The following is a 24,265-nucleotide window of genomic DNA, read 5'->3' as shown; positions in this document are numbered from 1 at the left end:
CCTGTTGGCGGACCGTCAGCCCTAACTGTTGCTTCTGATGCCTGGAGGGAGGGGCTAGACCTGCTACTGAGAGTGTCAGTAGCAGAAGTACTGCCCAGGGATGTCAGGTTGATGCTTTGCAGATCTGTTTACATGTATGAGACCAGTGCTATTGGTCTAAAAAGTGAATTAATACAGTAATCTAAAACCATAGCTTGGTGTGTGAGTTAAAACAATCTGGGATGGGATCTACAAATATAGCCTACAATAATAATAATAATAAACTATTTATATAGTATCTTTCATGATAAATGCAGCACAGTGCTTTACAAAGCAAACAATTCAAAAGCATAAAATATCATTAAGCATAAAAGCATAAAGTAACATTAGAAGTGGTACTCCGGTGTGCTGGCACTGATGTTTTTGTTGTCTAATCTGTTATTTGTGTGTGACCGTATGCTCTTATGAGTGTAAGCTAATGTCGCATCGTCTAAAGCTCATGGCCTTTGTGTCGTGTCCATCGCCACTCTTGCTTGTTAAATGGCACATAATCTGGGTGCAAAGATAGATTGTATTTGGTCCTAATTACTCGTCATGGGTGTGTTTTGGAGTGTCATCATGTCCCAATGCCTTAAATTAAGAGTCAGGTATGTCTGTACTGGTTCTAAACTAGCAACGCCACTTGCAGTTGTCCGCCAGGTGGGCCCAATAGGGCCCAATATGTCTGTGGTTTTGAATATAACTGCAGATTACAACCAAAGAGGATGTTTTATTTGTAAAGGCAACTTAAAATGGTCTAAATATGCAACACATCATGTACCGACCGTATGCTAATGTGATTCCAACGGTTAGCTCATGATGACTTTTACATTTCAAAAACATGACTGGAATCCCAATTGTAAATGTTTATGTAATTACTGGAAAATTTGGTCAGATTTAATAAGGGAGGTAGTAATGTAAATCATTGTTTGTTTATTTTTATTCTCAACTAAAATAATCAAGGCTGAATACTTCCTGTTAATATCCGCTGCCTGCAAAACCAGACTTTTCCTAGATATGTATAGAATACCCTCTGTTATCTGAAACTCTATAATGAGTACCTGAAGGTATTACAATACCTTCAGGTGTGTTTTAATATCACTGCCTGCTTTACAATCACTGTTCAAGTTGTCTAAAACTCATCTACCTCTGTTGAAGAGGTTTCCAGCTGTAACTGAACCGCTGTAAACATGTTGATTGCACATTGTATATTTTTTTGCAGGTAACCATGAGGGTTCCATTTGTTGGGGGCTGTCATGCCTCTATTTTTGATACCCCTCCCCTCTGGTCATTAATTTCTATGGCCGGTGGGGATATGTTTTATCCCTGCTTCTTCTGGTCAGACCGAATTAAATACATGCATTTCCTTTTGGGAAAATGTAGACTGTCCAATATGTTCCATGATGAATCTATGTTCGATTTATGTTTGATAATATCACAATTAAACAATGTCATTGTTTAAACCATTTTGGTCACATTTTGAAAATAATTGTGTAAATTGTCAATCTACAAGTTCACATCACGTTTGTAGATTGGCTATTTATATCTATAGGGTCTTAAGTGGTAACGAAAATGTCTCCCCCTCCCTTCTTCAACAAATGGAACCCTGTGGGTAACTGACTAAACTTTACATAATTATCCTACAATCTTTTTTTACCGTTGTGTGAATTATAATAAATGTTCCTGTATTCTCACAATTCTGTTCTTCCATTTCAGACTAAACCTACTGTATAGTCACACTGAGGCCTGATACCTAAATGTCTGTCTTATCGTCGCTGTCAGGTGGAAACCTTATATGTCCAAAAGCATTACTTTTCAGGAAATGGAAAAGAAAAGGGTTCCAGTAGTTGTTATTTAGATACAAGCTGTTGTTAATGCTTTTCATTAGTTCAATATTTATGAAAACCCACTTTAAAAATGTTTAAAAAGTAGAAGAAATACCCGATCTACAAGCTCACAACTTGTGAACTTGTAGATCGGGCAACCTTTTTGTTTTCTTTTTACTTTTGTGTGACAATGTATAATGACGAAGTAAGGCATTCATTTATGAGAAAACATAAAAAGTTTAAATATGGAGATGCAAGGTTTCTGCCCCACGACAGGGATGGTACAGTAATTGTACCACATTGTGATGGTTTGAGTTGAACTGACCACTAAGTAAAGTGACTGGACCTCATGATCAAAGCTGTAATCTTTTATTTTTTACCAAATGTAATTGTTTTGTGTGTGTAAATTACAGATTTCCTTTGTAAAAAATAAGTCTGAATTGGTGCTTTTTGTCTTCCAGAATACAGTTTTACGTTTATGCACTTAAAAAACTCTGGTGTGTTTCTTTAGTTGTCAAGAACCAGGCATATATTGTACTGTTGGAGAAAAGGGTCCAGAGGTCATTATTTAAATAGCATCGTATGAAAGTTTGCTCTGTGTCTACTGTCTACAACTCTACATAACAAAACAATAATTGTTTTTTACCCATAATTTCCCTCTATCAGCAGTCATCAGCCGCTGGAGTAGTGTGGTGGCGGTGGTCACCTGCAGAAACACACTGCCCTCTTGCTGTATTTTGGTGTTTTCACTTCAGTTTGTTTTGGTTAGAATGGGGTTTTTGGGGCAACCAAAACAAACAGTGAAAACACCAACAACTCCAGTGGCTCATAAAAATAAATATTTCTTATGTAAAACACAGGGCAAAGTTACAACGTTTTTTTTCTTTCTTTTTTCTTCTTTTTTCCCCAAAATATTTATCCAACGATCTTTGTAACACGGTTTTTCACCAGGTGCCAATTGCCTAAACTGTAATCCTTGGGCGCTACTCTCCCTCTGCCAACCTGGGGAGAGCCCCGAAGCTTGTGCTTCTTTCAATGGTCAAAGTTTCATACTACCAGTACTTTATCCAGTGGTACTCCAGGTCCATACAGTTGTACACATTATAGCATAGTCTCTATACTGTAGCACTGTTTCCCAAACTATGGGTCGGGACCCATTTGTGGACCCATTTTTATGGGTTGTGAGCAAATATCCCTATTTTTTTTAATAAATAAAAGTAAATGTTTCAAAAGAACTTCATAGATTTAAAAACAAATATCAACGTGCGTAAAGCAAATGCGTTGTGAACTTGTAGATCAGCTATTTTCACTGGTTTGGGTCCCTGGGAGATGTCTTTTGGGTCTCTTGGGAGCTAAATTGTTGGTCTATTCTATTGTGTTGTGATTTCGGTTCACCACTGGGTCAAACAGATAAGGTCATAATTCATGTAGCACAAATTCTCAATGTCATGTCCCACCAAATACAACCACAGATTGATTAAAAAGTCCCAGCTTGCAGCTATAATAGGCTAAAGATAATCTGCTTTTTAAAATGGGACATTTCAAGCACAACTCAATACAAAAACTGTTAACTGTGAGTGGACGACACCATCAAAAGCATTACACTTGTTTACAAGAGGGTCCACCATTTTCAATTCATAACATTTAGAGAGAGACACAAATTTATACACTTCTACATTATAGCCCAAAACAGGAAATCATCATAAAGGAGGTAAAAAGGGGGAAAATAGGGGTGGGTGGGGGATTCAGATTTTACGGGGGCCAGTTTCGAATTGCAGCCGTCCATATAGGTGCCCTTTGAGAGCGGTTTTGAAGGAGTCAAGGGATTCACATTTCACTCGCCCTTTTTTAGTTGTCTTTTATTGGTGGCTTCTTACACGGGAGAGACTGATTGATTGATTGATTGTTTGATTGTATACTTTATCAACAATTTGTAAAAAGTAAAGAGATACAGTACACAGTACAGTGATGCTAAAAGGTTTTAAACACAAAAAGCCCTGGGGTCTTCTTTCCATTGTGGCCCTGTGCATTCAATTCATCACCACATATAAAGACAAAGAAAAATACTAGAGAAGAGATCATCAATACTAGGAGCAATAGACTTAAAGAATGTGTGGGGGGGGAGACAGTGATCTCTTGTCACTCAGCCTTGTGCCATCCTCTGGTGACACCTATGGGCGACACGACAGACAGACACCCGTGGTGACACAGGGCGGCGGTGAGTGCAGATGAGTTGAGGTCGGAGGATGGAACCCGACCATAGACTGTAAGAACCCGACACACCACCTGGGGAATGGGGAGGGGCTTAATGTGTGAGCCACAAAGCTGACTGAGCACAACCCAACAAGGTGTGGTCTACTCTGGAGTGTTTACTGTTTAGTCTCATCTCATCACAGATCACTGACTGGTAGTTTCAGTTGAAATACTTCAGCCACAGCAGGCACAACACAACACGACCCGGATCTTACCTACCTGACGACAGGTGAGTGTCTCAACTAACTTCATTTTATTGTTATTATTTTATTGTCCATGTTGTTGTGAAGTTGGGATATCATATACGGGTAGTTTATTAGTTTAGACTAGAGCGACGCAGGCTACAGGTGTGCTGAATATGTACCTTTTGCCGCCCTGATTTGAATAGTTAAATAGCCTAATGAAACATGGCTGGACAGAACGTGATTAGCCTGTTATTAATGAAGTAATTGTCGCAGCCATGGATAAACGTACGATCGTGTTTCTACCATGTTTTTGTAGGCTTCTATTAGCATCCAACTATAGCTGTGAACAGGTGCAGCCAATATATATTTTTAAACGTTTCAGGAAATAGGCTATAATCTTGTTCTCAGTTGCTAAATGTTTTATTCATGTTAAAACAGTAGTGACGACCTATTCAGACATTGATGGTTCATCCCAGTTTTTGGGTGCTCCTAAACAACCATATTTTATAGCCTATTGTTGAATAGGCCTGGCCTATGGGGTTTTGGTGGAGATCTGCCCCATACCCTGCCAGCCCAGCAGAATGTGACACCAACAGAAATATGTTTACACTGATGAAAAGATAGTACACAACATAAAATGTTAATAATAATAATCTCACAGTATTTAAACATGTACAGTTTCTGTCTGTCTGTCTGCTTTTGATTGAATACTTTATTAGTCAGAAATGTAAACAGCACGTGGTACAGTCAGACATTAAGGCTAATAGGATAACACACAAATGGTCTGGGGACTTGTTTCATTTGTGATCCTATGTATTCAATTAATCTACCTACACACACACACACACACACACACACACACACACACACTCTCTCTGTGTATGTGTGTACTCTATACACCAGACCAAAAAAAGTTACTTTATTGAGTCGGAGTCTACTGCGCTTGTGTGATGTTGTACATACAGTACAGACAACAATGAATGTAGTCCTAGTATACTGCTAATAATGTCTTACTGTAGATATTCTTTGTTGTGTTCAGTAGATTGTGTGCAAAGCAGCAGCTCCAGAGAGAGGCCAGGAGGATGCCGTCGTCCAGAGACTCCAGACCCAATGGGAGTCCTCCTCCCTACGAATCAGAGAATGCATAGTAAGACCTTTTTTTCCCTCTCTCTCATCTTTAGTTTAGTTCACTCAGGGATTACAGAGTACATGGATTAAAGGGATTCAAGTTCTCAGTCGCCACGACTGATTTCAGTCATTTGGATTCCATAGAGAATAAGGCATGCTTTAATATTGTTGTGCAGCGAAACTAGCTGATCTACAAGCTCTCAAATAGGTCGGCTATTTTCGGTTATTATTTTAAGATTAGAGCATTTGAAGTGGTCAATTAACTAGCAATATGTTCAGAAACATCTTCCATAAAATCTTAATCGTCTCGGATATTTCATAATATAAAAGCTTCAATCTGTGATTTCTTCACCTGGTTGGCAGTATGTAGAACAGGAACAATATTACTAAAACATCATCATTTTGCCACGGACCACCATTTGATGACATTTAGACTTGCAGACTCTCAACTGAAGAATATTTTGATATCGTTGGATAACATTTTGTCCACAATTCCATTGATGTTTTACCATAGGAGAGATTACAGCAAAACGTTGATCACAATAACATTTATTCTACATTCTCTAATTGTGTAGATGTCTTGTAAATTAAGTAATGCAGATGTTTAACAATAATTTAACTCTTGAGAGCGTAAATTGAAACCAAATGGACCCGTGCGGGACTTTTTCATGTTCAACACTGTAAAATCCTCAGTATTAATTTAACTCTTGATAATGTACAAATGGATACAAAGGGCCCATTTGGTTTCAGTTGTACACTCTCATAATGGTCCATTTGGTGGTTCCTATTTCAAATTATAGCTGGGAACCCCTGGAAGGACCCCCTCGTGGACCCCTGGGGGTCCGCAGACCTCACATTAAACAAGAATGACTCAGTCATAACTGCCAGGTGCTCTTGTAGCGCCCGTTTTCGTTAGTTTCCGACATTCTTTTGTTGGTTCACTCACTGTGTTTTGTTGTGGTTTTCCTCTAGCTCCAGTTAGCTCATAACATTAGCTTCTGTTGCCACTCGCTCCTCCGTGGTGCGGCATTCAGAGTATGGGTTTATATGCTGTTTCAGATTATGGGTTTTATGGGTAAATCTCCCATTGGCTCAGAGGCAGCCAATTACGGTCATCAGTAGTGGTGCGTGCAAATGTAGTCCAGGCACTTTTCAAGCACCTGGCAAAACAGTGCACATGGAAACTGGGACTTCTCTTTTATTTATTTTTATTTTTATTTGTTTTTAATCTTATTGAAGACATTTGTTATAAATTTGACTGTACTTTGGCATATATTAATGTATCGTCTCCCCCACCCCGTCTCTCTCTCTCCCTCTCTCTTTATTCCAGCCACGAGCCCCCCCAGCCCGCCTACTCCTATTACCCCGACGACGAGTTCCAGCACTTCTACCGCTGGACCTCTCCTCCGGGCATCATCAAGATCATGGCGGTCATCGGCATCGTGCTCTGCCTGGCCATATTCGCCTGCGTGGCCTCCACCCTCGCCTGGGACACCCAGGGGGGCCTGTCCGGGTTTGGGGGCATGGGGGGAGGATCCTACGGAGGAGGAGGGTACGGCTAGGGATGTGAAGATAATCGTTATTATCGCTTAGCGCAGTAATCGTATCGCGGAGATTAAAATGTTTAGTGAAATTGTCGGACCTACACGATATGAATTTGCTTTTGTTGAGCTGAAAAGTCAGTACCACTTGAACCCTCTATACTTTACAGACCTGTAAAGAGCTAATTTGGTACGCTCTTATTTCACTCCACCCAAATCGATTCACCAAAAGTAGCAGATCTACAACTGGCTATTTTTGCCACAATAATCGTGTGATTTCCACATCGTCCCACCCCTAGGTACGGCGGATACGGCGGCGGCGGCAGCACTTTCGGCGGCGGGGGGTACGGCGCCGGGAACCAGTACGGCTACGGCGGCATCGGGGGCAACTACAACGACCCGCGCAAGGGCAAGGGCTTCATCATCGCCATGGCGGCCATCACCTTCATCGCCACGCTGGCCATCTTCATCATCATCGTGTCCAAGAATGGCCTGTCCGAGTCCCGGAGGTTCTACCTGGCCATGGTGGTCATCTGCGCCATCTTGGCGCTGCTGATGTTCATCGCCAGCATCGTCTACCTCATGGCGGTCAACCCCATGGCGCAGTCGTCCGGCTCGGCGTACGGCAGCCAGATCGCCGGGCTCTGCGCCCAGTACCAGCAGCCGCAGATGTCGGGCCAGTTCGTCAACCAGTACCTCTACCACTACTGTGTGGTGGAGCCGCAGGAGGTGAGTGTGTAGCAGTGTTTTTTTTTTTTTTCATTTCTCTTTTCATTTCAAGGCCCGTTATTGCAAGCTTGCAATGTGCTGCGAAGGGGCGGTGTTATGATCTTGTAGATCTGCCGTTTGCGGGTGAGCAACACCGGCATTCTGATAATGTTGAAAAACAGTTATTGCCATTCTCCAAAATGGTATGATATATATAAAATATGTATATTTAATTTATTATATGTTCTGTTGCTCAACTTTTTTACAGACTGTACGAAAATGTCTTGTCACACCACAGGTGTCCAGGTGTACACAAGTTGGTGAAATTCGTTTTTCGTACAAGCTCCTTCATACATAGTTTTCAGGAAAAAAGTGTACAGAAAGTGTTAAAATTATGTTTTTATGTGGCCACTAGCCACACCCACCAGTTCATTAAGTATGCTTGGTTTTCAGGTGGGTGGTGATCCACACCCACAGCTGTTGTATGTCAACGTATGATAAAGGGGGAGGGGATCGGGGATGTATGTGTATCGATTGGGCTTTCAGCTTCCAGGAAGAAACCAAAAATACACAGGGAATATATGTATTTCAAACCTTTGAGTCTATTATAGACTAGTAATGTTAACTCCATAGACGCATACAAAACAGAAAAAGTACAAAAATCACGGCACTCCCATCTTTAAGAATAGTAGATGTGTGCATAAGGTGCAGCAGTAGAACAGTAACATAGAACATATTATCGCATTTAGGTGAGACATCAAAAAAAGGAAGTGATCAAGTGTGACGCGACCGGCGGTGTTCAGGTCTAAAGGTCATTGCACACCAGGAGCGACGTGTATAAACCACGCCCCCAGAACCACGGTGGATTAGTGAAGCTGCCATCGCCTGGCGCTCAAATCTGGGATCGCAAGACTTCCACATTTAAAACGCTACTGCACGTGCTTCTACCGCACCTGAGCGCCAACATTTGCCGCTCAAATGCGGAAGAAGAGGGTTCCTAACTTCCTTCTGGGTGCTCACACACGCTGGTTGAGCAACTTCGCTGAAATGAATAGGCAGGGCTGTCCGTTCTCTACACATTTTATAACTCTATGGTATAAACGATAAAAGTGTAGTGTGTAGTAAAGTTCTCAAACTCTGCCCGAACCCGACCTGGCCCGATCGGTACCGACCCGACCCGACGTTATCGGGCCGAGCCGGGCCCAAACATTATGCTAATTAGCCGGGCCGGGCCAAGCCTCGGGCTCGGTGATTTTCCGTGTTTTTTTTTATTTTTTATTATAATGTATGTGTATATGATGTATGTATTTATTATGAAGAGGGCTGCGCTAGGCGATTCACTTGTGACAGGAGGACTGGAGGCGGGGGGCCCATCGCACTGGCATTTCAGACTACGAGGCCTCGGACACACATGTCGGACGAACATGTGACGAATCAAAGTGTTTCGTCAAACCACGTGACTTCCATTGGAAAAGCATTGAGCCTGAGGTGGCCATGAAACACAGACAGAACAGATCATGTCCGTCCGGCATGTGTGTACGAGGCCAGAGCAGTAGCCCGTAGTCCCGCACTGCACGCAGGCAGTACAGTAGAGAGAACAGTGAACGGTGTGAGACTTGCTTGCTACCGCTGGCTTACTTCTTGCGCACCAAACGAGCTTCTAACCAGTTATCTTGCCAAGTTGCCATATGCTTAAATGTTTTATAAGATCAATCGGATCACACGATAGCTGAAGCGTCAGGTTTTCGTCACGTTGCACTGAGCTATCTCATTGTTAACCCAGCTGGCTGCGATGAATAAAACCTAATCATTAATTAACGTCACCAAAGTGACCAAACGATCCATGGTGATATAACTTAAACGCTACACGTAACAAGCAACTTCACTTCAGAGGAAACTAAATGGAGGGAGCTGCAGCTGCTATTTACTCACCAGTCACCACCACCACCACTGTCTGGAATTAGAATGATGGAAATGAAACAGCCTATTCTAACGTGAGTTACATAGGCCTACATCCTTTATTTCGATAAGTCCGTTGATCTCCGTTCTCACTTTCACACTGAACCACGGCGCCGCCGCGCCGCCATTTAGTGGCGTTTTTTTTTGTCTTTCTTTTTTTTGTCAGGCCTTTTGTCGGGCTTCGGGCTTAACATTATGGTTATTTTTAGGGTCGGGCCGAGCCTCGGGCCGACCCAGTTAGGGTAGGGCCGGGCCTCCATTTTTGGGCCCGTTGAGAACTTTAGTGTGTAGCTTTATGGTCACATTGTGTTGATTGTCCTCCATCTCTTCTCTCCTAGGCCATAGCGGTGGTGTGTGGATTCCTGGTGATGGCGGCGCTCATCATCATGATGGTGTTTTCTCTGAAGACGCGGCAGAAGATCAGGAACTTTGGCAAGAGCAACATCCTGTGGAAGAAAGTGAAGGTCATTGATGATCTGGCTCCACCTCAAGACGTGGAGGACTGGGTGAGAAACGTCAATATACTGGCGCATTTACTTGGTGCCTCTCTCCAAGGTGCTTTACAATGTGCATTCACACACACGCACGCACGCGCGTGCGCGCGGTACACACACGGTACACACACAAGCAGAGGAAACTGTAAGGCACCAACCTAGAGTTTAATTTATCTTTAAGAGTCACATAAAAACTGGCCTCATAAAAAACAAATATAGTTGATGCCTCATTCATACAGGTCGATGCCTTTTTTTTGTTCTGTGGTAGTTCTGAAAAATTAACTTGGTTCCATATGTGTGTAAGTGTGTAAATGTTCTCATGACACACAAATTAAGCTAATACATCGCACAACCCTGGTGCGTAAGCTCTTACACTCTCAGAGTTAAAGAAACACTCTGGTTTTCACAGTGTAGTACTGTACTTCTATTTAGGGGTGTGACAGTTGAAGGACCACTTCAACTTTATCTTCATATAATTGTTCTTCACTGATGCTCATTATAAGATGGCACCATTTATGTCTACTCACTGTGTCACAGCAGAGGGCTGTGGTCTGTGGACAGTTCAGAAACCTGCCTACTAGTTGCTGTGAAATCTAATTACTGGACCCTCGTCTGGTTCTGAAAGACGGGTAGTGTGTGCAGGCTGGGTGGTGTGTGATAATCCGGTTGAAGTATTCCTTCGGTACGGCGACTGCGGCGGCGGGCCCGGGAGAACAATAACGTGACACGAGACAGTATCACGCTAAAAGTTCAAAGTTTATTACACAACGGGAACATATGTAGAGCTGGATCATAATGACGTGACAATAAGATATGAGACATAGAAACGTGACATGATAATGACTAATGCAGCAGGGCTGACCTTGCTGGCTCTGAGAGGTCTCTCGTAGCCTATCCATAAAGTAGGCTATAGTACAGGCAGTACACAATACATATCAAGTACACTGTATCTCAAGTTCCAGTACACAGACTAAGATGTACTGTACATGGACTGATTATAACACTAGTGATATCATTATTCTTGCAAATGCAATGGCTTCTAGCTCAGAATGTAGTTATTCCATTGTGTAAACTTCCAGTGTGTGTGTGTGTGTGTGTGTGTCTCTACAGTCAGTGGTATAACCTGTTTCGCTTCACTTCCCAGTGCACTCGTATAGTATGGAGGGGGAGGGGTGTGCGTGTGTTTTCCCCTTGCTCTAGTTTCTGGGTGTGGTGTGTGTGTATGCAGTATGCACTGTGGAACTTATCAGCAAGAATTGCAGCAATCAACCATTACACCAAACAAAGCCCAAAAACAAGGAAGGGTCGCGTCCAGGCTTTATCAGTGTGCTGATTCAGGCTGGTTTAGTCGAAACATCTTGACACCTTATTGGCAAAATAAATCACAAAAATGGACTTGTATTTTTGAGTTCCTTGATTTAGGGGAATTATTCATAATTACTCAGAGCTCACACATATTTTTGACAACCAGAATGGAGTTGAATACAAATGCATACATGAGACATTTTATTATCATTGCTGGGCTTCAGTGTAACCTGTGTTTATTACTCAACAACAAAAGTGGAAGAACCGGTCTGACTGGTGCTCAAATAGCCAGCAGGCACATAGCAGCACAGGACAGCGATGTGACAGTACTATAAACTTGCTGGGACAGTGTCCCCTCCGATCTGCAGCGTGCGAAACCACACAGTGGTGGAAGAACTACTCTGATTTATTTACTTTACTCTAAGTATACGTAAGTAGTACTGCCACACTGTAAAAAATATATATCTCCTCTAAGTAAAACGAAACCTCTTATCTCCATATTTTAACATTTTTGTGTGGTTTTGCAAATGAATGCCCTACTGGCCTACTGAGCATACATACACTACAGTGTCTGACTAGCATCAAAATCTACATTTTTTTTAAACTTTTGCTGTGTTTCAATTTGAATGCTGAAAAGTAACAGTTTACCCGACAGAGAGGAAAAGTCTTGTATTGAAAATGTTACTGTGGTTGAAACAAAAGTACTGGTATTTAAAATATACATACAATACCAAATGTTTAAAAAAAAATAGTCATTATGCAGAACGGCAGGTGTGGCTGATTTGTGCTTCTGGGTAGATTAACCCAGTGGTTCTCAACCTGTAGGTTGGGACCCCCAGCTGGGGCCCACATGATTTTGGGGGGTCCCCAGATGACAGTGAAGGAGAATGTAAGGACTTTTAAGACATACATTAAAGAAATAAAATGAAAAAATAGTAAATACCATTACTACAAGTAATCAACAAACCACTATAAAAACTGGTCAAACATTGGCCATTTTGAAAACAATGCCCCGCGAGTCACAACACAAACAATTCCAAGAGCTTGTCAGGGTGGTGGTCCTCAGTACAAATTTGTAATAATAATCTAAATCTACAAAGTAGTACATAAACATGCTGTCAATTGCAGTCAAGTAAAAATTACAATATTTTCCACTGAAGTTACGTAAAGTAGAAAGTATCAAACTGCCAATGCAGTGGAAATACATCATCATCATTTTTCGACTGCGGTCGAGATCATGGATTCCACAATGCTACGCCAGACTTCCCGGTCCTTCATTGCCACCCCCAGTTCCTGCCTCCTGAAGCATGTGTCCCTAGCGATGACATCAGGGAACGTCAGCTTTCTACCTAAAATCCTACTTAAGTAGCACACATGTGTAAATGTGCTTAGATACTTTCAATCGCTGATTGGAAGTAATGCTTAATTCATATTCTGTCATACAACTGTGTCACAGTGATATACAAGATCATAACATGTCACAATGGAGCATGGTTGTAACGTGGTGCTGACAGGGACTTGCTTTTTGCAAGTCCATGCCTGTCAATGTGAATTAAAACACATTAAAGTTTCATAGACCCCTTATCAGACGACGTCACACTGATAAGAACCAGTATGTGCGTGCAAGTCGGCACCACATGAACCCCACTGCTCATAAGATGCAATGGAAAAGTGGGCATTGCACTCACGTGTAAAATTGCACCATCAAACTTTCAGATGCTGTTTTTCTCCCAGTATGGACGAAGAATGCTTAGGATTTATACTGTGATCTCTCGCTCTTGAAATATATAATCCTTGGTTTCTGTTGTGTAATAATGGCAATTCAAAGCAGTTGTCCTCAAAACCACACCTACAGTTGCTGTCATTAGACCAGAGGGAGCACTCTGATGCTACCAGACCTGCTCGAGCAGCTGCAGACCATCAAGCCTAATTTGTGCTCCGTCCCAGGTGTCGGTCGCAAAGAAAACCACAGAGAATAGCAGACCTAAGCTCACAATTATCGCATTTGTGTTCCCAAGCTTGTATGTCAGCTATTCTAGGCGCACAATACCGTTGCGGGGTGAAGTATATATGTCTTGCTAAGAGCGTCTCACTAGCTGAACACACACGAGGAGATTGAATGAATTGAAACCAACGCTCCCCAAAACAACAGGTTTGGGGATCTGTTGGGAATTGATTACGCTAAAATAGCCTAGGATGTCATAACTAAATTAATATATATTGATTTGATCACCGATCTATCAGTCACCTGTGCGTCCTCTGCCGTCCTGTCTCAATATTTGTAAACAAATAATTGGTCCATAGCTCGCAAAATGCTGCACATGTCCTGCTCATCCAGAATTCTATCCTCCAGAGATGCTATGAGTGATCTGGCTCTGCATTTCCTCAACAAAATTAAGAAAATTGTTGCAAAAAACAAACAAACAAAAAAACATGTTTATATTACTCCTAAACATTTTGCCAAACATCACACATACCCCTATCCTCCTGGTGGAGACCTGTGCCCAGAAGGGCACTTTTTCTAGTTGTATTTATATCACAACTGCAGGTGCAGTGATTACATTACTGTAACATTTCACATGATAAAGACACTTGGACATTTGAACGTTTCTGTCTCTATCCATGTGTAAAGGTGAACTTCTCATAAAGACACACAGATACAGATATTTGAACGTTTCTGTCTGTCTTTTTTCCATGTGTAAAGGTGCTATTTGAACGTTTCCGTCGGTCTCTTTCCATGTTTAAGGTGAACAACGTGTCTGCGGTCCCTGAAGAGCGTCCCCTGTCGGACTATCCCGAGAAGCTGACCGGCTCCAGGAGTCACCTGGATGACCACAGCTCCAGCTACAACAAGCCCTCATATAGCAACACTCCTGTGTGAGTACATGTATTGTAGAGGGAGACTCGGCTTGGTCTTGAATGTTTCACATTTCAGATTCAGAATCAACTTTATTGTCGGTACAAGTGTAAAACAGTGGGTGAAATTTGTTTTTGTGCAAGCTCTATCGTTTTAGTTATTTCCATAAATGGAGAAAGGGAAGAAGAAGAATAGAGGGTATGCGCGCGACATCATGATTTAGTTATGCGGGAACAGCTACTGAGTGGCAAAAAACACTACTTTCTGGCCTTGACAGCCCGTACATCCAAACAGAAAAGTCCTATTTGATTGCATTAAATGACTTTAAACAACCTTACATTCACTTCGTCATTCACTTTGCCACTCGATCTGCCATCCACTTCATGCATGTGCATACCCTCTATAATGGGGGGGCAGGGGAAGAGAGGGGGAGAGAGAGAGAGAGAGAACAAAACAAATGATCTACTAATGTACACATGGAACCGTATATCTGGTGCGGTAAGTATCTTTTACCATTTACCGTAGCTTATAGAGGTGGCTCATACCAACGACACATGAATGTGCAATGCAACCTACATTTAACCACCCTGTTGTCCGTTCATTTTATGCGGTTGAACATTCGGCCCAAAAAAATCGACCACGAAAAAGAGATTTGGTGCTGAGGGTGAAAAAGAGTGAACCTAGTACAGAGCCCTGGGGGTCTCGGGTCAACTACATATATCCGGTAGGTGTTTAAGTGGTTAATTGTCATTGTATCGTATGACAGCAGGCCTCTTTGTAGAGTCCTGGTTGTTACACTGAGGTCCTTGTTGCTCCATGATGTACAGTAGGCTAGCGGAGGATTCTACACCTCAGACATCTGCTGACTTGCTGGAACTTGTTCCTCTGCAAAGGAACTCGTGGAACGTGTGTAGAGTGTTTTCGACCTTCTGTGTGCAAAGTAGACTCAAGCCACTAACTGATCCATCCCTGCAGCGCTTCCATTTCTCTATTTTTGCAAAGTAGACTTGTTAGAATTTGTCCAGTGCAAACTGTGAAATTGTTTTGCCCAGCAGCATTGGCCGGGGGCGGGCTATTGCATAGATGAATCTCTCTCTCTCTCTCTCTCTCTCACCCCCCCCCCCCCCCCCCCCCCCATTATGGTAGATCAGGGGTCTTCAATGTTTTTCAGGCCAAGCTGAGAGAGAGATGAAGCAAGGTCCCCCACACTATATATTGGATTCATGTTAAATGTTAAATGTTAGACATTTAACCACTTAAAGGAGAATTCCATTCTAAAAGGCTTTCTTTGTAGTTGTTACGTCTCCACCAAAGAGGTCCAGGTGTTATTTTGTGCAAAAGCTCCTTATTGGCTATTTCCCCTACCATAAGCCCTAAATGAATTGAATTGAATGGGAATTGAATGGGGCTATGGGGTGTTGTGCTAATTCGCGTATTTCCATCGCTCAAAATTATTATTTTTTGTATATATCCTCTCTTCATAATGTAAATAATATCCCAAGCGGCACACTTTACTACTTATTTCGATGGAAATAAGCGAATTAGCACAACACCCCATAGCCCCATTCAATTCCCATTCAATGCAATTCATTGAGGGCTTATGGTAGGGGAAATAGCCAATAAGGAGCTTTTGCACAAAAAACACCTGGACCTCTTTGGTGGGGACGTAACGACTACAAAGAAAGGTAAGACAGACTTCTAGCATGGAATTCTCCTTTAAACCCCAATACATTATAAACCTGACCTTCGGCTCTGTACTTGGTCTGCTCTTTATTCCCTGTACACACCATGGGCCCTATCTTATGCGCCGCCTTACCCCTTATCCCTAAACGTCTTTACAATGTTTAACGTGTCGATGGCGACTATTAAAATGTTTTTAAAAATAGTAAAATATGTTAATAAGTAAAATAAGTAAAATATGTTAATAATAAGCTAATAAGTTTTAGCCTGGCTAATAAGCCAGACTAATATCACACAACACTGTCGCGGTATATTAGTCTGGGCTGGCTCCACTTGGATTTCATTTCCCGGTGGGCGGGTTCAAACATTTTCTCTTTGACGCAATTGGTCAGAGCTACTGTCAGTCAAAAGTCTCAAGCATTGAACGTCACTGTACCAAAGCCCATATTGCATACCGTGTCCCGATTGGTCCGACCTGTTCTCGGTTGTAGGAAAGAGGCGTGCTACTGAGCCTCGCCAGACCGTAATCCGCTGGTAGGCAATTTTTTTTGCCAACGGCTGATTCGGTCTGGTTTATTAACCAGGCTAAATAAGTTTAGGGGCAAGGCTACTTTTGGCTATTGTTCTCCCCAGAATAGGGATGCGAGTGTTGTGGTTAATGTAAAACATTGTAAAATATTTGGTGGCCCCCTTGCAGAATATCTGAGGACCCCCTAGTTGTCCTGTCCCGGACACCCTGTTGAAGGTCCCTGCAGTAGATTTTATTTCCTCTCACGCAGGTGCAGAATGGTTCACGGCACTGGACTGTTATGTAGAAGCTGGAGTCTTCCTTCTCACAAGGACCAGAAAAGCCCACAATAGATCACTTCATTAGCTCCTGATTCAAGTACTACTTATTTGTTACAATGCTATGTGTGTGTGTGTGGGGGGGGGGCACAACAAAGCAGCAAGCACACAGCAGGAGCCTTGTATGTGCACGAGTAATCCATTAAGACCCGAGGCCAAAATCATATGCATTTCGCCGGGGATCCCCTCATCTGAAAATGTTTTGTGTCAGTTAGGGACCCGCAGAAGAGAAGATTTGTGTTTAGAAATTAAAAATATTTGAAAACACTTTATAGATTAAAAAAAGACAAAAGCAGGTGTACAAGATTAGATTGTAGATGGCCAACTCTAAAATCTAAAAAGACACGGATGATTTCCCGGTTTCAATGGATTTTAATGTGAATGGTGCCTTTTTTTAGTCTTGCTTCTAAACGGTTGCTCTCTTCATCCTCCCACGTCCTCAGGCCACCAGAAGACTATCCTGTGCCAGTGAGGCACAGCGTCCCAGCCAGCGTCAACTCCGACATCCCCAGCTCCGCCGGAAGACCCAAGAAGAGGCGTGCCAGACGGGCTGACGGACAGGGTTACGAGACCGACGGCGACTACGCCTCCTCCGGAGATGAGCTGGACGACGATGACTTTGACAGGTACCCTCTTATGCTTGACTGCACCGCTTGTCATGCACCGGGAATAGCTGATAAAGTATAAATCAGGCTCAAAGACAGGGCAACAAGGCAATAAACAATAATTACATATATAATCGGGAATTGTTGTTTGGATGGTTGTTATGGCAGGAGTGGAAGAAGTCTATCCTGCTAAACTCAGGAGGGAACTTATAAATGCACCAAGTCTCTGTGTGTGTGTGTGTGTGTGTATGTCTGTAATCCACGTAACTCGAGAACTGTTCGCCCCACTGACTGGACGAAATCATGGAGTTCAATAAAACAACCAAAAAATATATATTTGAACTGGGGTAAACCCCACCCCACCCCCAAAATCGTCTGGAGCTGTGTGGAACTCCATATTTGGATGAACCCAATCTGAGAATCCCATCGTCAAATATTCGGGAAAACAGCGGCCCCTGTCTTGAGAGACTAGGATGAACCTGACATCATATCTGATGAGGTGAGATTAAAAGGCTGATTCCACACAGTGTGAGGATAAGTAGCTTGAGAGAGACGAGGAAAACCCAGTGAAGAGATGAGTAGCTTGAGAGAGACAAACCAAACACATTGAAGAGATGGAGAAACCGTGTGATTCTGAGATGAGGAGAAAGTGGGAGTGTTTGTGTATTATGAGGAGGGTCTGGTCTCCTTTTATGATGTGGAGACGAGAGTAAATCTCTACTATTACTGCACCTTCACTGAGAGACTATCGATACTTCAATCCATGTTCGAACCAGAATGGTACAAACGCTGCTCCTCTGACCATCTCTCCTGTCAATCACACTGATATGAGGACTAATCTGAGAATGTGTGAATGATCAGACGGACAGCGACTGACGCGTCTAGTGATAAATAAAAACAAATGTCATATATATAACAGTAGAAAGGATTCCAGAACATTGCAAATAGAGCTTCTTTTAAATCCTTTAAAACATTTAAATTTAAAACATTTAAATTGTACAGTTTAAAGGCCAATATTGTACATTCAATACAATATGTAACTTGGTCCATTCATGATTACATTCCATTCTGCTACCTGTACAGTCATCTTCTCAGAACCTTTCATATCCATATAAAATATATTTAACTGATATTGTTGTCTAGATATGTTGTGGTATGTAAATATCTGAAGTCCCTTATCTGTTGCCCTGCCTTTTAAGGTTAACATTCTTACATTATATTGTTTTATTATACCCCAGCTGTTGACATTGGAAGGGCAGGGATGTTTAACAGTCTTCTCTTTCTCTTTCTCTCCCTGTCAACAGTGAGTTTCCGCCCATCTCAGGCGAGCAGCAGCGCAGCGACTACAAGCGTGAGTTTGACCGGGACCACCAGGAGTACAAGGACCTGCAGGCGGAGCTGGACGCCGCCAACAAACAGCTGTCCGACGTGGACAGAGAGCTGGATGACCTCCAGAACGGGAGCCCACAGTACCTGGTAAGATGAGCCCATTACGTTTTCGGCATTTGAGCCGCCGTCCGCCGACCACCATTTGATGAGATTTAGCCTCGCAGACCCAACTAAAGAATTGTGTTATCGTTGGATAAGAAATAACAATTAACAACAATACAAAATAACAATTATTTTACATTCTCTGATTGTTTAGACCAGTCCATTTGGTTTCATTTTACGCTCTCAAGAGTTAAAGATCTATAAGTTCATTTTGTTACCAACTCTCCATCATTTAGCTGGAAACCACTGGTTGAGACCATGAGTAAAAAATCCCATTTTCTTTTCCTACATTTAAAAAAATATTTTTCAAATTATGTTTTTCAAATAACAATAAATACGTTTATATATAGTATATGTTTTTCCAGAAAACGTAGGTCAGGATTTTGCAGGTGTTTTTAGAATCGGCCTCAGGTCTAAACGGGTTAAGGCCTGAGACCGGTGCTCAAACCTTTTCATGTCAAGGACCCCCAACAGTATATGTATTTGACTCTCATCTTGTTCCAGGGACACCCAGAAGCAAAGATTCTGCTTTAAACTACATTTCCACAATGTTTCAAAAATAGCAGATCTACATGCTCATAGCGTGGCAACAAAGTGACACGTTATGAGCTTATAGATCTGCTATTTATTGTTGAATAGCCAAAGTATAAAATTATTGTTAAAGTGGTTAAAACTTAGCCTATATCTAATAATAGTTCACAAATTCACTTCACTGTTGACAAGGTTTCTATCAAGTCTTGGAGCTACTTCAGAGCAACCCCTGTTGTTAATAGGAACAGTTTCCTGGTTCCTTAAGGGGAAATCTGTCAGGTTTAGATTGTGACTCAGCCATGACTTGCAGTACAAAACAAACAAGAACCACACACAGGAATGTGACACGGTGACAGTGATGCATGTGGGGATGCAATCGGCCGATAATCGCCCTGTTGACGCTTTATGCCACTTTATCTGTTGTTCCATAAATCTGTATGATTGAATTCATGCTCAGTAAAAAATGGAGTGAAGGGATTTACATACTTTAACCACATGAACCCTGGCATCCCTATTCTGGGGGCAAACATTTGGCGAATATAGCCTATCTACAAGCTTGCCACGTGTCTCCACACATGTTCTGAGCTTGTAGATCAGCTATTTTTGGTGAAGAGATTTTATGCAGAAGGTTAGGTCAGACATCGGCCCAGGTATGGGGTCTAGAATTCGTAGGCAGATGACATTGCCTCTCATAGCAAACACTTTGTGCTTTATTGAGCGGATCCTTCAACATGAATGTAAAACATTTTAAAAATGATTTCTTTGACTTGCACAATTTAGTCTACTTTAGTACTTGCTTATCAGACACATTATATGCTAATGTAACAAAGTGTAGTGACACTTTGCACTTGACGCATACATGATTTACCAAAGCATACCGGTGTGGCAATCTAGCCTTCACATTCTTAACCTCAAATTCAGGTTTTCCTCCTGAATACCATACATTCATACATTTTTGGGCATGCCCTTTTATTTGCTAAACTAAATGACAGAAATAGCATCACTTCCAAGGTCGCACCTGTGTGTGTGTGTGTGTGTGTGTGTGTGTGTGTGTGTGTGTGTGAGAGCTGGTAGATCTGCTGTTTTTGCTATTTTTGCTTTTTTTAAGTGGTCAATCTTTTGCCATCCTCTAGTTTTGTATGAGATGACGCCTGTGAAAGCATTCAGCAAACTATAGTGACAGTCAGCACTTTCAATTTGGCTTTAGGATGGGTTAAATGCAGAGGACAACTTTCACGTCTGTGCAAATAAATACACAGCGACAATGTGTTTCTCTGTGTCTTATGGCCAGCTTAAATATGTCCTTCTCTTCACTTCTGTGAAGCTGTTCTTTAGATATATTCGTCAGGTCTCTGAGCTCCTTGGTAAACCATGGATTAGAATTTTTGCACCTCATGATTGTTTTCGTTGTCAGGCAAGAAGACTACCGTATGTCATTCATCATAGCCATCAAAACTATTCATAGCACACCCAAAGGCCTCCCAGTTTTTTATACTTTGTTGCACTTGTGTGTGTTGAAAATAGTAGATCTGTGAGCTTGAACTGTAGATAAGATTATTTTTGGGACTTTAGTGGCCCGGATCTGGGCACCTAGGCTGTCGCGGCCGTTGGTTCGACTCCCAATCCCGATGACATTTGCTGCGTGTCACCCCCCATCTCTCTCCCCATTTCCTGTCAGACTACTGTGTACATATCAATAGAGGCATAAAAAAGCCCCCAAAAATATTTTAAAAAAAAAGAAAATTGGCCCTAGTAGTGCTGAGGCAATCCCTGGGTCTGTCTCTGAATATAATGTGGTATGTGCCATGATAATTGCCTGATGATGTCTGGTGATGGATAATATGAGATGAATCATTGACGTTGGAAAGACTCCTTTTAAAGGTCATTAGTATTTTTACACATACACATGACACCTTTTTATTTGGGGTGAAAAAGCTATTGTGTCGCTGTGCACTGCACCCATGAAACAAAAAAAAAACAAAGGTTTGAAAGAATATATTTGTGTAAATGTGTGTAAGGATCCTGCATGTCACTAACCTCCTTTTTTAAATCAACTATTTTCTCTTTACAATACAGGATGCTTTGGATGAGTACAACAGGCTAAAGGACTTTAAAAGGGTATGTAGGACACTTATCGTGATGCTGAAAATAATAATGCATTTTAACCCATTTTGTGCGGGAACCCCTTTTGGTGTTTTAAACATTGTTATAATTTAGCTATTGAAAAATAGCAGATCTACAAGCTCATAGCGCGCCACCAAGTGGCGCACTACGAGCTTGTAGATCTGCTATTTTTTTTAAATCGTGAAAATATTTATTTCAGAAAACTGGAGGATTTAGAAGATTTTTTTATTTATTTTGAGGTCGGGCCTAAATGGGTCTGTAACGGCGCCCGTCATTCATTTATATATGTTCCATTTTTCCCACAGTCTGCAGATTACCAGATGAAGAAACGCAGGTGTAAATATCTGAAGTCCAAACTGTCCCACATCAAGAAGAAGGTCAGTGAGTTTGACCGCAGGGCCTGAACAGCCTTTGTGTGGGATTCTACAGCTACAGGCTCTGGCATGGTTCCCAGCATCTTGGGGGTTTTATGGATAATATAATACGTTGACATGCCACCGAAAATATCTGTTTCAGTCGCTACTTTCGGTGAGCGACATGGTCGTATGGCAACGTGTAAAATAGGCTTTATTCTGCCTATTAACTGTGAGCTACACAACCTATTGCATCAATTGTAGTCTGTCGTACGGAGGAGTCACGTGCATGAAATGGCAGATTTACAAGCTTACGACGCGCCACAATGTGATGCACTGTGAGCTCTATTTTCGGCATGCGACTGTCGTACAACAATGTATAAATCAGGCTTAAAGGGATATCGTTTAATGTTCTACTCAGGCTTTTGTGAACACCTGGGACAGTTTTTAAGGTGCTTGATTCAGTATTTAGGAAAAAAACACAGACACCTCACGTATTAGTCAGTCACCAGAAAAATATCTTTGGGTGTTTTCTATGAATCTAACATGGTTAAAATGGAGTTTGAAGTTACAATGGGTTTGTATAGGAAGGGGGCGGGGCCGCTAAAATGAATATCTAAATACTGAATCGAGCAACTTAAACACTGTCTGGGGTGTTCACAAAAGCCTGAGTAGACGATAAAATGGCCAAATGTATCCCGTTAAGGACTATTGAGTACAGAGTAGATGATGTGGAGATCTACTATTTCAACGTAAACGCAGAAGCTGTCATGTGTTTGGAGTTTGGAGATGATAGCTAAAATATGGTGTGGGATTATCTAAGATTGGTGCCTTTAAATTACATGTCTGATATTAAGACATTTGTATTTTGAATGTCAGTGGTCATGGATTATTGTTTGTTTGTACTGTATTTATTTGGCCAGTGTATAATGGTACAGTATATGATTTCTACTGGAGTGAATACAAATGAATATAGAAGCAGTTTTGTTCCCATTTAAGTCCATAATTCTGACCCCTCCCCCCAAAACCTCTCATCCATAATTTATAAATTCTGGATAATTATTATGGATTTAGTTGGTTCTTCATCTCAACTGCTTAATTATGGATTATTTCAAAGTAATCTTTGGTTTTATTCTTTTAATACTAACTTGTTTTCATATTGTTCATATAGTTGTTACTCAGGTTGTACATGTCTTCCTAGAAATATGAGATTGCATGATGATCACGGAATTATGTTTTTAATGTACATAGGAATTTGAGATGAAGTCGGTATTTGTATGGTATTTTTCTTAAAGAATTCTTTATGACAGAACATGTGCAGTACTTGCAATGTTTTTTTAACTGATGGAATGTACTTTTATTGTTTGTGAAGCCTTCAGTGTAATAAATTGATTACTTAAATTGATCACCTCTTTCTACTTCTGAAATGTATCCACCTGTAATTAAACAACCTACAGTGATGTAACTGAATCCCAGTGGAACATGATTCATGGCATATTTGGAGTATATTGTCTCTGTCGGGTAGAAATGTCACCTTTTGTTTCATTGAAAAGGTCACACAGTATGACAACATAATCATTTTCATCACCATCAGCCGGATGGGCTGTGTTGTGGTTGCGCCATACACCCAACTGAAATGTTAGTATGTCGGCAACACTCTAAACTAAAGTTTCTAAACGGCTCAGTGACCCACTAAATCTTTGCTTACTGCAGACAATAATACAACTTCAATTTTAATGTGAAAAGCCCTAACCCTTATGTCTGGCCTTACCTTTGCATAAATTAACCAAATTTCTCACATTACAATAACCTGCAGGGTTAAGATCAATGATATTTGTAAAAGGAATGAGTCTCAATCAATGCTAAACATTATGAGATGTTCCCGCTTGCTGTATTGAAACTATAAATCTAGGCTACTCTTAAACAATTTTAACCAACATTTGTAAAATTAGACAATGAATTGGTTGCTTCTAGGGTCTACTGTATGAAAGTATGTTTCTATCGCTTACAGTGTAGCCTAATAAGTCTCTTGAAATTCTCTCTTAAAAAAAAAGACTGCAAACCAAGTTCATAATTTTTATTTGGTCTCAGCGTTAACAGCTTTGCCTTTGCTGCAATGTGATGTGTGAGTGAACATATTGGTTGTACCATACCCAGCTGAAACGTGTTACTGTCAGTGACACTCTAAAGTACAAAACCAGTGACTATACTGTAGTAGTAGCATAACTATGGGTCCTCTCTCGTCGCAGTCTCTCAGATACTTTAATTAATACATAATTTGTGTTTTGTCCAATCTGTATGGTTATAATATAGTACATCTGTATGGTAGAGTATGTTAATACCTGTATGTTAATACCTGCT

At 41.4% G+C, this 24,265-nt stretch overlaps 1 protein-coding gene across 3 annotated transcripts; it reads left to right on the top strand.

The window, feature by feature from the left end:
* Window positions 1-4,131: 4,131 nt before the first annotated feature.
* Window positions 4,132-23,309, top strand: oclna (occludin a). Of its 3 annotated transcripts, none has more exons than XM_079523766.1 (10): window positions 4,132-4,326; window positions 5,325-5,429; window positions 6,741-6,962; window positions 7,251-7,680; window positions 9,957-10,124; window positions 14,164-14,294; window positions 17,244-17,426; window positions 18,710-18,881; window positions 21,504-21,545; window positions 21,857-23,309. In XM_079523766.1, exons 2-10 carry the CDS (start codon window positions 5,365-5,367, stop codon window positions 21,953-21,955), a joined length of 1,512 nt encoding a protein of 503 aa, XP_079379892.1. In that variant the 5' UTR covers window positions 4,132-4,326; window positions 5,325-5,364; the 3' UTR covers window positions 21,956-23,309. The 3 variants fall into 3 exon arrangements, with proteins under 3 accessions (XP_079379892.1, XP_079379891.1, XP_079379893.1); XM_079523765.1 differs by having other exon boundaries at window positions 5,322-5,429; XM_079523767.1 differs by having other exon boundaries at window positions 5,302-5,429.
* Window positions 23,310-24,265: the final 956 nt, after the last annotated feature.

The sequence above is a fragment of the Electrona antarctica genome (assembly GCF_951216825.1).
Source record: "Electrona antarctica genome assembly, chromosome: 16".
In the NCBI taxonomy this organism is placed as follows: Eukaryota; Metazoa; Chordata; class Actinopteri; order Myctophiformes; family Myctophidae; genus Electrona; species Electrona antarctica.
The sequence above is the reverse complement of the archived record's forward strand: the minus strand, read 5'-3'. Positions and strand labels throughout refer to the sequence as shown.